We start from the raw sequence: 17,526 nt of genomic DNA on the forward strand, positions 1-17,526 counted from the left end.
ACATTGAATATTCTTTACTTTTTAAATCATAACTAGTACACACTTCTCATTAAGGGTGCGAGTATGCAGACTCGAGGGAGCTAGAAGAAGTGATGACGTTTCACACTCTGTTTTTCGCTCTCGTCCTTGTGGTCGTAATAAACGAGAGCGTGAAACGTCATCAGTTCATCTCGCCACATATTCTCGCTCGCTTCCTCAGATAAATCGCACCCTAAAACATTAGACACGTTTTCTGACGGAAAAACTGACGACGACAGATTGATAAAATTATATATTTTGTTAAATTTCTGTTTTTAACCACGGTGTGTCTCGCTGATTGGTTAACGAACATAATCCGTTCCAAGACATGTTCGCTATTTGATTTGTTCGTTAAACGATTTTCGATTTACCATAGGTTTCTATGGAAATTTGAATAATTTGTTCTGGAGACTGTCAAAAAATAAAAAAATATATACTTTCTTACCATGTTTATTCATATTTAATAATAAAAATACGTATATACACGGTCTTGCATTTTTATTAGTCCTGTTTTTTTCTGTTTGTGGGGGGTTAAAGAATCTGTCTAACGTCGGTTGCTTTTCTCTCCTCTTCAGGATTTTTCGAAAGTAATTAATCGTATTGTAATTGTACAGATTCCTAAGCCTATTAACCGCAACTTGGTTTGGATGCCATTTTAAGACCGTTGTTCTGACATCCTCCCACTTCTTCAAAAGATCTTTAATAGCAGATATCGACATAAATCCGCATTTTCAGAAGAAAACGCAAAAGAGTTATTTCTGTCAGAAATATAAAAGGCTGGAATTACAAGGGAGAGTTCTAAAGTTCGGGGAAATACTATTCGATCAGAATAGGCTATACTGGGTAGAACGTCGATGTCGACGTCTCCCGCGCACTGAAAAGTTTCGAATTGTTGCCTGAAGACAAAGGAAGACCAATCGGTATTTGATATTTTACGTCGCTTCTTGTGTTTGTTCAGTGAAGTGTTCGTTATCCGAACATGTGTTCGTTGTCCGATTATAAAAATCGTTCGCTAAAGTGTTCGTTAACCGATCACTTACTGTATTATAAACTGGCAAACAGCTTAATTTTGAAAGAAGAGTTTTATTTTAAAAACTTGTAAATGCTAATAAAGAGTAAGGATGCAGCGATAAGCAAAATGACCAATTACCGATTACCGATTAATCGGCCATGCATTATCTGGCTGATACCGATTAATCGGCCGATTAGTGTTAATAATTTATTGCATTAATAGTGTGAGATCCCGGAGTTAATTATATAGTTAATTATAATGTGGGAAAAACCCATTTTTCTCCACCTGGTATTTCCATCTCCCTTGGGTCAGGTAAACAAGAGACGATCGAATATCCTCGCAAAATCAACAATCTCTTCCTTTGTTTCTAAAATAAATCTCAACACTTAATTGTTGACGCATGGAAACTTCGACATTGTTTAAAAAGCTGAAGTGTTTCTGTGTTTAACAGAAACAAAATATATTTCTTTAACCGCTGATATTTGGACAGCAACTACAAACAATTCTTTTTATTTAAGTGTAACAGCCCACTGGTTAAATAATGATTTTCAGCAGGAAAGAGCTGTTTTGCAAATTGTTCCCTTTCAAGGTTCCAACACAGCTACACGTATCAGTGAGCAGTTAAAAATTGTTCTTAAACAGTATAAGTTGACAAGTGATAAGATATTCTTAATACTAAGAGATTCTGCAGCAAATCCGGTAGCTAGAATTAGGAATTGCAACTTAGAAGCATTATCATGATTTATACATACGCTGCAGCTGACACTAAACGAATGCATATTTTCTGAACAAGATGTGAAAACTATAATCACAGTTAATAGAAATATTGTCACACATTTTAATCATTCTACTGTAGCTGTAATCAAATTGGAAGATTTGCAAGAAAAGTTAGGTTTGCAGAAACACAAATTAATTCAAGATGTTCCTACTCTCTGGAATTCTACATACTACATGCTGGAACAGAAAAAAGCCCTTGTCACATATGATATAGATAATAAAACTCCTACGTTGAGCCTATATCAGTGGTCTTTCGTTTAAAAATTGTTCTATTTGTAAAACCATTCAAAGAAATTACTGTGGAAAGCCAGCAAACGAGAAGCCACTTCATCTTCAATAATTCCCACAACAGAGACTCTGAAATAATTCTTATCAAAAGCAAAGATCAGTAGTTCCTTTAGTGGCATTAATACCACAACAGAAGAACTAGAAAATCCAATAAAAGAAGATTTTCAGCATATATAGAAAACAAGTCTTTATGCTTATCATTTTTATTAGATTCAAAATAAAATTTCAAAAAGAGGATATGGTAGAGGAAATCTCAATAAGAATTAAATTCTGAAGCTTCTACTTCTGGAGATGATCAAGATGGAGGTGAATCTCTAAGTTTTTCTGATTTATTTGATGAATTAGCTTCTGGTAAACAAAAGAATGAAGAATAGCATGTTTTTAAAAAGAAAGAAAAAAAACGAAAGAGACGAACAAACGTTTCGATGAAGAATTAGAAACATATTTACATTTATCCCTTAAACAGTGATTCTTAACCTTTTAGTGATGAGGGACCATTTATCAAAATTTTTGTCTTGCCGTGGACCACGAGCTGTTTGACAGTAATATAGGTTCTTATAAGGTTGTTCTATAAATTAAACACGTAGAAAATTATTCGGAACCAAGAGTATTATATTATTTGCGAAAGTGTTACATTAATTATATTATTTTAGTGCGATTTTTATGACTGCATACTGTTTACCAACTGCTGAATTCTTGGTTCAGTGCTACTCAAAGCAAATGCATGTCGGCACTGGCATCCAACCGATTTCGATGTTTATTTTTGTATTTGTTCTTTAATCTCAGCACACTGTCAATCAATAATTTGGTTCAATGTATCAAACTCAGAAAAATTCTTTTTTTTTTGACTTTGCTGATCCATAGGTCGATTTTAGCGGTAAACGCATTGATTTTATTTTCAAATGCAAATTTATTGCTAGTGCCTTCCAATTTCATATTTTCTGACCGCGCACCATATCCCAGCCCAGTCCGATATCAGCTGTAACCTTGACGTACTGCGCATTGTCATCAACTCATCATCATTTATTTAATAATTTTGGGATAACTTCGCGGACCACTTCGGGTGCTTTCAGGAACCACCAGTGGTCCACGGACCACAGGTTAAGAACCATGGCCTTAAACAAAGACATAGTGACCTATGTTTGTGGTGGAAAAGTTCAAAAGAACTTTTTCCTAATTTGAGCAAAATAGCTATAAAATATTTAAGTGCCCCAGCATCTTTCATTGAAAGTGAAAAAATTTTCAGCATGAAAGGTAACATTTATGAGCCGGAAAAAAATAAGCTATGCCCTGAAAATGGTGAAATTCTCATGTTTTTGCATTACAATTTAAGGGTTTTACAGTTTGAATATTAAATTTTTATTTGTTTTATATGTTTAAAGTTTAAACTTTATATTATACGTTATATTATACTTATAATATGTATCGATAAAAGGAATAATTTAAATTGTAAAATTTTTTTAATATTCAGTTTGTCATGTAATAAGTAATAAATATATAACAGAAATTTATTAGTTTTTATTACTAGCATTGTACTGTACGTAACATTCTAACAAAAATACCAAAATGTAAAATTAGCCGATTATTGAAACCGATTAATCGGGGAAATGGCCAATACCGATTAATCGGCTAAGTGGCCGATACGGCCGATTACCGATTACTTACCGATTTATCGGTGCATCCTTAATAACGAGTAAAATCGTCCCACCATACTGGAGTTACACACGACTTCTATTATTTCCCCATTTTTTCGATCTTAAACTACCAAAATTTAATAGAATGAATGTTTCTAGTAAAGAAACCAATCGCAGAATTTCAGAAATTTTCTACAAAAAGCAGAGGACTTATTAAATAGAACACGGAAATACTCGGTAGAAAATGAACGTCATCTTTCGCTCCCTCAAAACCACGTGACTACGGATGGACTCATGAAATCACGTGTATAGGCTTCACGTATTAGTTAGAAACACGTTTATGCTTACAAGCTGACTTTTCAAAATTGTTTTTAAAATGGTCGGAAATATTTAAAATTACCGTGAATTATAAAATCGCTACTAAGGCGATTTTAAAATTTTATATTACGTATTTAGTTTAGTTATTTGCTTTTCTTTGTTTCATTGTTACGTTTTTCCTGTGTGACGTGTGTCTTGGAAATTGCTCTCTGGGGACCGTTCATAGTGATATGAAATTGAGATCGCGTTTTCTTCTAGCTCCTAGCGATATATTTCTCTGCCATGATAACTCCAGTATATTTTGTTTTTTGAGTTTCTACAACTGAACAAAATAACTCCTAAAGTCAGTTTTTTTTGTGTCTACTGTTCAACAAGAAGATGACTTGACGTTCAATCGGATTGAAACGAAACATGGCGACCAAATAGCTCTAAACACATGTAGTTCCTCCTCCGAATAAACGGAAACACTTCTAAAGAATTTACGAAAAACGTCTATGTGAAAATCAAATGTTTAGCTTATAAGACTGGAATTTACACCTGTCTTCAGAACTACATAGCCGCATATAAGTACATATCGTGCGATCATTTTTATATTTTAAGGCATAATGTATTTTATTACAAATTATTGTACTACATGTGAAAAACAACGATAAGATTGTTATTGTATATTCGAATATAAATTCGTGAATAGATATTCCAATGGAAGCGCAGTATTATAGAATACAAGACAGCTTCAACCGCGAAAATTTTTGAATGATGTAAAGAAGCAAGATTACAGGCATTGGCACATGCGCGTCACAGAACACCAACCTCTGGGTTTAGTTGGTGGATGCTACAATCCAAAATATCGTATAACGCTTTCAATTTTCTGAAATTGCAGCTCAAAAGTTTAACTTCGACATATTTCATAGAATTTCTTCATATCAAACGTAAAAAATGGGATATAAACATTAAAAAATTTATTAAACACGACAGCGTTTGTCTATCAAAATACGAAGCAAATTATAAACATGCTCATAAAGTCCCATAATATTTATATACAGAGTACGAAACACGTAATGTCAGAATCATGTATGCCCGAAGACATTCTTACAAAATATATTACGCTCGAAACTTTTCAACAACACACCACAATTTACTCTGGAGACACATTTAACTGAACAAACAAGTTAACATAGGCATATCGCAGTTGAGACAAAATTTTCACTTCCAATTTCAAACAGAGCGAATACCTTAACTGTATAATGGCGTGCCGTCATTAGAAGCGGTGAATGTGCCGCTTCCCTTGTATTTTCTAAAAAATAAATACATATTAATTTTAATTATATGAAAATAATCACACAATATTTTATTATAACCGCATTATGTATCTTATTACAAATTTCTATACTACACGTGAAAAAATAAATAATAAAATTGATATATTTGAATATTAGTGGTGGAGTGGAATCGCTGTATTGTCAGCATTCAAAAAACCAGATTCGCGCATGCGCTTTACAGAGCACTAACCACAACCGGTTTAGACAATAGAAGCCTACGACCTCGGGTACTAACTTAGTACACTTTAATTTTATTTATACTGTATATGTTTAAATTATATTCTATGATGATTTAGGAATGAATAATAATTTATTATTTTTATAGTAATTTTTATTTACCATTTAAGACTATAAGAATATTATAGACTCATTTTAAATGATTCTTGAAAAATCCGATTTAATAATTAGTTCAGAAACTTACATTCAAAACATTTAATTTATTACATACATTTTTTAAGCATTAAAATATCACATGTTTATTATTCAGTTGAAAATTCAGATAAAACTGTACAAAATAAGTCGAACAAATGTCGATAAAATTGACAAATTTCTAATTTGTTTCAATGTAATTATTTTGGTTTGTAAGGCCCAATAATCTTGCGAAGTTCATCCAATTGGGGATTTCGTTCCCATTTTTGCTTGATCGTAATCAGCTGCAAAACATATGTTTAATTAAAATTTATTTTTCGATAGTTTTAAAAAGTCATTTTGTTCGTAATATCTGTTTAATAATAATACAATTTTCACATTTTTAATTCACTTTTTTCATTCGTATTATTTTTTCAACAGGAAAATTGTAGGTCTTACAATCTTCTAATTATCGTGTTAATCTAATTTATACTCTAAAAGTGGTATTTGAAACTATGACTTTTTTAATAGAGAATTGATATTAAATATATATAAAGTAGCTATTATACAGGAAAAGTCCTGTTATTTCTATAACAGGACTTTTCTAAATAAACTGCTTTTGATACAGTTAATAAATAAAACTTATTAATACAAATAAAAATCCATATTAAAATCCTACCTTCTGTGGTTTCTCGGGATCCACCAATTCCCATCTCGGATAGCCTCCTTTTACAAATCTGTAATTTTATATTACAATAAATACGTTATTTAATTTATAATTCTACACATTTCTAATTATCAATGCCAAAAGTAAATATAAATTAAGACATAAGAATAAAAAATATATATATTTAACCTAATAAACATTTCGTATATTTAAAAGACAAACGTTCAATTCATTTAATGTAAAAATTTGACATTTTATGAAACGTCACATACCTTGCATCTAAGTTGTAAAATAAATGATATAAAACCGAAGAGACCATTCCAGTCGTAGCGGCTGCTGTAATAAAAACTAATGGAACAAGCTGTAAAAAATCAAACAAGTCATTTACTTTTCTTTTTATTCAAGCAATTTGTCATAAATATTTCTCTAATTAATCATATAGGAAATACAGCATTAACGAGTTACTACGATACGAATTAAAATTTAATTGTTTATTACCAGTTTGTGTTAGAAAAATAAAAAGTATTAACGTCGGTTACTAATATTAAAAAGTCCCAAATACTATTAATTGATAAGAGAAAAGAGCATCGATTGCCCATCACTTGCACAATGTGATTATTTACAATTACTTTTATGACTGCATTGTGAAAAGCATGGTTTAATATAGTTATTAAATACATATTTATATGTTTATCATAATTTAACGATTTTCTGCAAATAACTTTAATACATTCTAACGACAAGTAAAAAAAGTATTCTCGTTTTCTTTTTACTTGGATCATTTAAAAATGTTTAGGAATAAATATCGAGTTTAATAAATATTTTAAAATGTAGCAAGTTACTTTTCAATTATTATCTTATAAATAAACTAAAATACATACCTCTGGATGTGTTCTCATTGTGCGCAAAGAAAATAACTTTCTCAAACTGTCCATTAAGGGATCCCGTCCGGGGTAAGTACCACGAAACTTTTCAAAACCCATTTCTACTTTATTCTATAATTAAAAAGTGTATTGAAAATTAACTTATTGTCAACAAAACAATTCTTATGTCTAATATACAGTACTTCAATTACCCACGTAAATTTTAAAATTAAACTTTTTCTAATGTATAAAGCCTAAATTCAACGTTTATTTACGAATGTGAACTATGTAAACTGTCCCTATTCAAGGAAAAACTAGAGGAAAGTCTGTTGTCAAAAACACTTTAATTTCGAGTTGGCTAGGTTCTAGTTATAAATCGCCATCCTCGTTACAAATCGTACTGCCAGCGAAAAACATAATTCAGAAAGTCGCGATGCCTTAGCCTATCTTAAAACCAAAAAAACAGATAGCCTATAAGAGATATATAGAAGAAACGAAGTGAATTGATACCTGTTGTGTGGAAATGGTGGATGGTGGCGACGATGCAGTCAGCCTTCGTTGACGATCTTTTCGTTGAAATCTATATGCGTAGTCCTGCACAGGAAGAAGATCTTTCACAAGTGACTCGTATTCACGGTTCCACCGGTATATACAGTATCTTTTCGTTTCTTTATGCAGCGAGAGTGTAGCAAATGACGTCACGAGAAGAGTTGGCCAATTACAAACCAGTTTGAGTGTGTCGCTGTAAGGCGCATGTCGAGCGCTGCATAAAGAAACGCGGGGTAAGTGCTTTTGTCCGTCCTTCCCCGATGGGTTTAACACCACTCTAAGCAACATTTCGTCACTACATAAGCCATTAGGGAAAACACAAAAGAGAACATTCTAGAAACGCATGTGAACAATGAACAATGGTCGCGTTAACTAGAAAAGCCTTTTTGTTAAAAGACAGTTAATCTATTTCGCTTTAAGTTAACTTAGCAGCTGCAGCTGTAAACCTGTCTAAGCAGCGAGGTTTACAATGCCAAAGACAAGTTAAGATGGCTACTACCACCATAAATTATACGTATAATATGTACAGTACTATGTGTCAAATGGAGTTTGTCATATACGAAATTCTGTTAAACTGGTTATCGAAGAAATTAGAAACGTAGTTGTCCACATAATCTTCTGTTCGGACATAAATATTTTCCGATTTATTACTAACGGCTGGCGTTCTGTTGTTGCTGTTTACAGTTTTACGCAATGTGGTATTTTCTTGAGCGACTGCCTCCGTTATTTTACAGTTTCGTCGACAATTACGCGTCGTGTTTAATTAAATAATTTTATTCGTTTAAAACAACGTATACAAAGAGCCCAACAACAATAACGAGTAGCCGAGGCATACAAGTGTTTTTCACCAAAGCGGAAATTGCTTGAAGCGACCTCCTGCAGCTTAAGTAAAGTAGCTTTAGGCTCCATTAATTTTAAATCGAAAATAAAAGATTTCATTAACGAAGACTGAAATGTCGTTGTTATAATTTTTTAAACAAATAAATATTTATAAAAACATTATAAACTAGTTTTGAATCATTTTAAATTATAATTAAAAATATTTTTAAACTATTATTATTATTATTATTATTAATGCTAAAATTTTCGAAAATANTCCTATCCCTTGCTTTTATCGCTTTTTAGGATAAAATTGCACCGAACAAATGTTGTTGTTCAGAATAACAAAAGCTCAAATTTATTCAAATTCAACTATTTTGTAACGATTACACTAACAGCATATTGAAAGCATTCGAGTAAGTACAGAAGACTACATATTAATTTACATTATATAATCTGCAAATAAAACATATTGATTTATTTTTCTTTTAAGATTTTTTCGAAAATGAAACATGTAAATATTATTGTAAATTTGTGTTTTATAAATATAATTCGATCAAATGTGTTTAGATGAAAATAAAATTTAAAAAAATAATAACTGCAACAAAATATTCAATAATCTGTACAGTACAATCGATATAGAAAGATAAGAAAAAATTAGGCTACACAATCGTGTTATTTTTCCTCTAGGACTTGATGATTGCAAGCAGGTGTTGGAAAGAACTTTTATTATAAAAGCTTTTATATGTATAATTTTACAGAAATACAAAAAATGTTTAATATCACAATAATACTTATTCTATAATAGATTCTAGCTTTATATGCTGACATAAAAAGGTTTACAAATAAAAACTCCAACAAAAAATCAGAATAATTTATAATACATCATTTTATAAAATCAATTTCTAAAAAATTCGTTTATTTTATTATGTTTTATTTAGAAACTTATTAATTTTTATATAACACAAAACTGGCACTTGACACAGGCTTCAATACAGAAACACAGATGGATGACCTTGAAAAACAGCTGATTGTGGACTTTCGCGGGTTGTTCGGAACAACGCCTGAGGGGGAGTAGGTTTTCTACACGTCTGAACTAGGGTTTCTTTCCCGGGATTCCCGCCGTTTATTCCCTACGAAAAAAATCCCGGGAAATCTCGCATTTCAATAATAATTTATCATGTCAGGTTTTCTTTCTATTATTTATTATACGAAAAGTTGTATCTTGAAGACTCACCTAAGAGAGAAATTTTCAGTTTTCATGCTGCATATTATTACCTATGTTTTACAAGTCTCTACTTGTTAGTTCATGTAATATCTATGTATTGTGTTTGCTCATCATTGAACAGCGGAGCACTCGCTGAAAGTAAATATCACTCATCGCCCTTTAGTTTATTTTTTTATTTAATCTTTAGAAATAGAATAGTATTTTTTTCGTAATCATTAAAACTCCCAATGAAACGTTTTATTTTACTTTCATTTTATAATGTAAGAGAACATAAATTAATTGAGCCTAACGTGTCCGTATGGGTGAGGTTGGCCCTACACTTTTAGTTACTTACTAGAAAATAAATTAAATTATTCAAATTTATGATATTCCTGTATGATCTTTTTTATTCATATAAAATTCTATTTTACTATCTCATCCCGGAATTTCCCGGGATCCCGGGAAAAGAAATTATTTTTCCCGTAATCCCGCTAAAGGCAAATTTTCCGGGGAAATGAGAAACCCTAGTCTGAATTAGTTACTGTAAATACTCGAATGTATTTCGTTATTCTCTAATAATTTTTTATTAATTTCTTCTTATTACTTATATGACTAGCAGACCCAGCCACGCGTTGTTTTGGCTCAAAATGTATCTATTATAAATGTATAACACTTTCCCCATGGGGGAATTTTTCGAAAAAACCCTTCTTAATGTACATTCTTTTGACGTACCCTATTAGAATTCAACCAAAAACGCAAAAAACTGCATCAAAATAGTATAATAGAAGCCAAGTTCTTCACGGTAAGCCTTAATCCTGTCCCTCTCCCCCGCGGGGGGAATATCGAAAAATCCAATTTTAGTGTATATTCTGTTGACGTACTCTATTAAAACGCAAAAAAAACCGCATCGAAATTAGTAAAAATAGAAGCAGAGTTCATTATGGTAAGCCTTAATTCTGTCCATCTCCTCCCAGTGGGGGAATTTCTAAAAATTCCTTCTTAGTGTGCATCTCATGGCGTACCCTACTACAACGCAGATAAAAACAAAAAATCGCATCTAAAATAGTACAGTAGAAGCCGTTCTTCCGGTTAAGCCTTAATCCTATCCCTCTCCCCCCGCGGGGAAATTTCGAAAAATCCCTTCTTAGTGTGCGTTTTCATGACGTATCCTAACTGTGTACCAAATTTCATCTTTTTAGGTTCAGCGGTTAGCACTGGGCGATGATGAATCAGTCAGTGAGTCATTCATTCAGGACAAGCAATTTTATATATATAGATAAAGTTTGTGTAGAAATTTGTTGAAAACAGATTTCGTTATTATTGAATCACGCTATTATAACTTCATATCAATATCTGAATTGTTAATTAATTTAAAAAATTAATATTCGTAACTGGTTTCCTTCAGAAAAAATGGGTGCGACTTCTGTAAATGACACTTCTGGGAGAGTGTTCGTTGCCACACGGAAAAGCTGACATTTCACGTCATCATTCCTGGTGTGAGGGTCGTAAAAGCCCGTCGAAATTGCGACTAATTGCGAAACTCCTAAGTCGAAGTGTTTCGAAGATGAATCGGGTCAAGAGGGTGTGTTGATGACAAAACCTAGATGGGAAGAAAAGTTTCTTACTTATTGTAAAACAAACGCGACGCGATGATAAACAGCAGGGGGTAATGTCGACAGAGAGCGTTGTCGAGATGCTCGAGGACAAGTGTCGGGTCGAAACAATTGAGAAAAGGGGGATTTAATGACAAAAGGGACATCTGTTAGGCACGAACGAATTTTCGTCGCACCTACGATTCGGACCGATTGAAATCAGCACTGGGAATAGTGTTACCATCCGAACAGTTAGGGAATCGACTCACCGTCCGGGTGAACTATTAACTTTACCCGGGGATATCGTGCGCAACCTGTCGATTTTTTTTTATTTTTGCTTGTACGATTCATTCGTATTTATATACATCTCCAATATACAATAGAGCTATTTTAAAATCGTGACAACACTAGCACGGAATTTTTCATTACTTATTCTGTGACGAAACTGAATTTCAGTCTTTTAAATTTAGATACCTAAATAACGGGACGGCGAAATTTTCCTTTGCCCCGGGCGGCTGACACCCACGCTACGCCACTGTCTAAAAGTGATAGAAATTGTAAAGATTTTGTCTGCAAATCTGTCAATATACTGTAATTATAATTAAAAGAAAATTATAATTAAATATTGCACTGTAAAGAAACGTACATAAAAATATCATTAAATATTCTTTACTTCTTAAATCTTAAGTAGTACACACTCGTCATTAAGTGATCGACTATGCAGACTCCAAGGAGCTAGAAAAAGTGATGACGTTTCACGCTCTCTGTTTTTCGCTCTCGTCCGTGTGGTCGTAATAAACGACAGCGTGAAACGTCATCGCTTCATCTCGCCACATATTCGCGCTCGCTTCCTCGGCTAAATCGCACTCTAAGACATTAGATACGTTTTCTGGCGTAAAAACTGACAACGACAGATTCATAAAATTATATTTTATTTAAAAATTTTTGTTTTTAACTATTATAAAATGGCGAACAGCTTAATTTTGAAAGAGGAGTTTCATTAAAACAACTTGTAAATGCTAATAACGAGTAAAATCGTCTAATCATACTGGAGTTACACATTACTTCTATTATCTTTATATTTTTGCGATCTTTATCCACCAAAATTTAATAGCATGAATGTTTCTAATAAAGAAACCTAATTGCAAAATTTCAGAAATTTACTGCAAAAAGCATAGGACTTATTAAATAGAACACGGAAATACTCTCTAAACTTCAGTTTTCGGTACAAAATGTACGTCATCTTTCGTTCTCTCAAATCTCGTGTCTACAGATCGACTCATGAAACCATGTGTATAAACTTCAGGTACCGGTTAGAAACACGTGTATGCTTACAATCTGACCTTTTAAAATAGTAATATTTAAAATTACCGCGAATTATCAAATCGTTGCCAATGCGATTTTAAAATTTTATAATATAAAATTTATATTATGTACTAGCTGCAAGAACCCGATTCGCTGGGTTTTTATTTGTGGGCAAAAAGTAACGATAGTGAAGATTAAGATAATTACATTATTGCCAATCTTACCNCGAAACACGTAATGTCAGAATCATGTATGCCCGAAGACATTCTTACAAAATATATTACGCTCGAAACTTTTCAACAACACACCACAATTTACTCTGGAGACACATTTAACTGAACAAACAAGTTAACATAGGCATATCGCAGTTGAGACAAAATTTTCACTTCCAATTTCAAACAGAGCGAATACCTTAACTGTATAATGGCGTGCCGTCATTAGAAGCGGTGAATGTGCCGCTTCCCTTGTATTTTCTAAAAAATAAATACATATTAATTTTAATTATATGAAAATAATCACACAATATTTTATTATAACCGCATTATGTATCTTATTACAAATTTCTATACTACACGTGAAAAAATAAATAATAAAATTGATATATTTGAATATTAGTGGTGGAGTGGAATCGCTGTATTGTCAGCATTCAAAAAACCAGATTCGCGCATGCGCTTTACAGAGCACTAACCACAACCGGTTTAGACAATAGAAGCCTACGACCTCGGGTACTAACTTAGTACACTTTAATTTTATTTATACTGTATATGTTTAAATTATATTCTATGATGATTTAGGAATGAATAATAATTTATTATTTTTATAGTAATTTTTATTTACCATTTAAGACTATAAGAATATTATAGACTCATTTTAAATGATTCTTGAAAAATCCGATTTAATAATTCGTTCAGAAACTTACGTTCAAAACATTTAATTTATTACATACATTTTTTAAACATTAAAATATTACATGTTTATTATTCAGTTTAAAATTCAGAAAAAACTGTACAAAATAAATCGAACAAATGTCGATAAAAGTGAAAAATTTCTAATTTGTTTCAATGTAATTAATTTGGTTTGTAAGGCCCAATAATCTTGCGAAGTTCATCCAATTCGGGAATTCGTTCCCATTTTTGGTTGATCGTAATCAGCTGGAAAATATATGTTTAATTAAAATTTATATTTAAATTTTACTCAAAATTTATTTTTCGATAGTTTGTAAATGTGATTTGTAATTCTCTCTGAATGTAAAAATATATCAATCACTCAATAGATCTCATTATCTTTGTTATAGTTCAGAACGTAATTGTCCCTACGATGTATAAGCTTTTTTCTATAAACTTCGGACACTTAATTTAAGAAAAGTTTAATTCTATTAATAGATTATAGCTNAGAATGCAAGAATTAGGTCCCCCGTTTCCAGACTAATTAGAGAATTTTTACGAGTCTAAAAATATGTTCGATTTCCCGCAAAAACGCAAAAAACTTCCTGTAAATCTTGCATGTCGCTTTATATTAACGCTTCCTTTGTTACTTAACACTTCCATTATTAACACTTCTATTGTTACACATCTTCGAAGTCAACCACTTTCAACCTCATATCTCCCGCACCCTTATAGCTATCGAGACGCAACCACCATAGTGCACGTATGGAGACTTGTGGCTACTACTACATACAAATACCATTCATGTGCGATGTGTAGTTTTTGCTGAAAAGTGAAATATAGGGACACACATGTCCATATATAAATATATAGATTTAGTTGTTATTTNCTAGCTGCAAGAACCCGATTCGCTGGGTTTTTATTTGTGGGCAAAAAGTAACGATAGTGAAGATTAAGATAATTACATTATTGCCAATCTTCACATTTTCACAGAACGCAAGAATTAGGTCCCCCGTTTCCAGACTAATTAGAGAATTTTTACGAGTTTAAAAATATGTTCGATTTCCCGCAAAAACGCAAAAAACCTCCTGTAAATCTTGCATGCCGCTTTATATTAACGTTTCCTTTGTTACTCAACACTTCCATTGTTAACACTTCTATTGTTACACATCTTCGAAGTCAACCACTTTCAACCTCATATCTCCCGCACCCTTATAGCTATCGAGAAGCAACCACCATAGTGCAGGTATGGAGACTTGTGGCTACTACTACATACAAATACCATTCATGTGCGATGTGTAGTTTTTGCTGAAAAGTGAAATATAGGGACACACATGTCCATATATAAATATATAGATTTAGTTGTTATTTGCTGTTTTGTTTTATTGTTACCTTTTTCCTGTGTAAGTGTGATTTGAAAATGGGTCTCTGGAAAAAGGCACAGTAAAGGGAAATTTGGATTGCGTTTTCTTCTAGCGCCAAGCAAAATATTTCTCTGCCATCGAAAGTTGTCCAATGCAATTTTACTTTTTTTCACGTGTAACATAATTAATTACATTATTATTTTACCGTATCATTAGCATTATTATTAGTATTACTCGGGGGCGTGCAATCCATTATAGCTGTGGAAGCGCTGCTTCTATTGTATTTTTTAAAAATATAAATACATATAGTGCGATCATTTTTATAGGTTAACGCATTATGTATTTTATTGCAAATTCTTCTACTACATGTGAAAAACAACGATAAGATTGCTATTGTACATTCGAATATAAATTCGTATATGCATATTTCCAATGAAAGCGAAGTATTATCGAATACGGGACAGCATCCACGGCCAAAATATTTGAATGGTAAAAAGCCAGAATACAGACATTTGCACATGCGCTTTACAGAGCATCAACCTCCGGGTTTATCTGGTGGATGCGACACTCTAAAATATTCTATAACGCTTCCAATGATTCCACCCATTAGCTCCTGGAAGGGAGCTATTTGACTAAGTTTTAAACAATATCTAATTATATATTTGTATCAACTATTTGTTACTGAGCACACGCGTGTAAGAAATTGCAGAAGTGACGTCAGGTTCGACTTGTTTCCCACACGTCAGAAAAGAATTTTCTGCGTTAATTGTTCTTGTGTGTACGCTTGTTTGCGCGGAAACGATACAACTTTAGTATTTTTAATATCGCTTGTTCTTGTAGATGGTATGTATTACCGTGAATTAAAGTCATTTCTGCGTGTTTCTTAATGAAGTTGTTCCAAATCCAAAAATAAAACATCATTCGTAACTTTGAAACGGTCGCTTAGTGCCTTTACGTTTTCCGCATCAGATCCCAACTTCCATCTACATAAGAAAGTATTTAGAATTAAGGGAAAACACAGAACAAGAGTGTCACACGGAGATGACAGTGAGAATTTACTGATCTAACAATTTTTTTAAATTGCAGCACAAAAATTTAACATCGACTTACTGCATAGAATTTCTTCATACGAAATGTAAAAACTTGGATATAAACACCAAAAGATNGACTCTGCCATCCGAATACAACTTTGTCACCCGGAAATGACGTTTCACCCGGCTACGACTTAATTTAGTGGACTTGACATTTCATCCCGGATTGGGTTTTTTCGCTTTTAATTGACGGACAGACATTTCTGCACTGGTTGTTCAACTTCGATTAGATTAAAGACCATAGAACAACAACAGTCTGATGATCTGCAAAGTGACAACCAAAACATAAAGCAGTGCTTATGTTAACAGTTTAAAGACTCTGTTATTCGTCTATAAATGGACAAGGCAACTTATATTGTACGGACATTCGAACTGCATTTAACCGGTGTTCGACTGTCATTGTAGTCAGTATACGTCCGAACCACAATTAAAATTACTTCAACAATTAAATTTGTAGATCGAATTTTCTGAAGCTTTCATATTTAATAAATTTTAATGTAAAATTTAATTTTTAAGATTGCATATTTATCAAAATAAATATTAAAGTTGCACACTTTTAGATTTATTAAAACGTTTCTACTTTTATCAATATTTATTTCCATCCCTGTCATCGTTTAGGTTTACAATAACGTGAATATTTTTAATATAGAAACGGACGATAAAGTAATTAAATAGAGTACGATGAACTGGAGAATATAATAGGTGTTTGTTCGGGAATTCACAAACAAAACTGCTGTCGCGCATTTACGGCGCCGAATTAGTCAATTCCGTAGCAAAAAGGCCGTTCTGCAGTAACGCAGTCACAGCGCCAAGTGGAAAATTCACTGATACAGAAATCAAAATTGCCGATTTCTCCGTCTTTTAAACGTCTGTAGTAAATGTGAATATCTCGTTCGAAAGATACTTGTTTCCTTAGGTAACGTGCAAAATTTCAGGCTTTTCTATAGAGGAGTTGCCGAAATATAAGCAGTTGAAAAGTGCAAAGATCTGCATAAAAGCCGTAACTTTTCTCTTTCTCATTCATTTGGCGGTGCAGATGGTACTAGACAAAGAACACCACTGGGTCTAGAGAGCTCAAATTTTAAACTTAAGCCTTTCTCGTCATCAGTGAGGTGCTGGCGAAACTTGTGAGTGGATAGGTCAAAGTTGGCGGGGTCCTATCCCTCGCTTTTATCGCTTCTTAGGATAAAATTGCATCCGGACAAATGTTGTTGTTCAGAATAACGCAAGCTGAAATTTATGCAAATTCAACTTTTTTGTAACGATCACACTAACGGCATATTAAAAGCATTCGGATTAGTACAGAAGACTACATATTAATTAATTTACATTATAAAATCTGCAAATAAAACATATTGATTTATTTTTCTTTTAAGATTTTTTCGAAAATGAAACATGTAAATATTATTGTATATTTGTGTTTTATAAATATAATTAGATCAAATGTGTTTAGATGAAAATAAAATTACAA

At 32.5% G+C, this 17,526-nt stretch overlaps 1 protein-coding gene across 1 annotated transcript; it reads right to left on the reverse strand.

Annotated features, from left to right (window-relative positions):
* Positions 1-5,839: 5,839 nt before the first annotated feature.
* Positions 5,840-7,398, reverse strand: LOC111614356 (normal mucosa of esophagus-specific gene 1 protein-like). The gene is made up of 4 exons (XM_023355731.1): positions 7,263-7,398; positions 6,654-6,742; positions 6,394-6,451; positions 5,840-6,019 (listed from the first exon to the last, which is right to left on the reverse strand). Exons 1-4 carry the CDS (start codon positions 7,362-7,364, stop codon positions 5,936-5,938), a joined length of 333 nt encoding a protein of 110 aa, XP_023211499.1. The 5' UTR covers positions 7,365-7,398; the 3' UTR covers positions 5,840-5,935.
* Between the last annotated feature and the right edge of the window lie 10,128 nt (positions 7,399-17,526).

The sequence above is a fragment of the Centruroides sculpturatus genome, unplaced genomic scaffold (genome assembly GCF_000671375.1).
Source record: "Centruroides sculpturatus isolate CEXI.00-Female unplaced genomic scaffold, Cexi_2.0 scaffold1961, whole genome shotgun sequence".
In the NCBI taxonomy this organism is placed as follows: Eukaryota; Metazoa; Arthropoda; class Arachnida; order Scorpiones; family Buthidae; genus Centruroides; species Centruroides sculpturatus.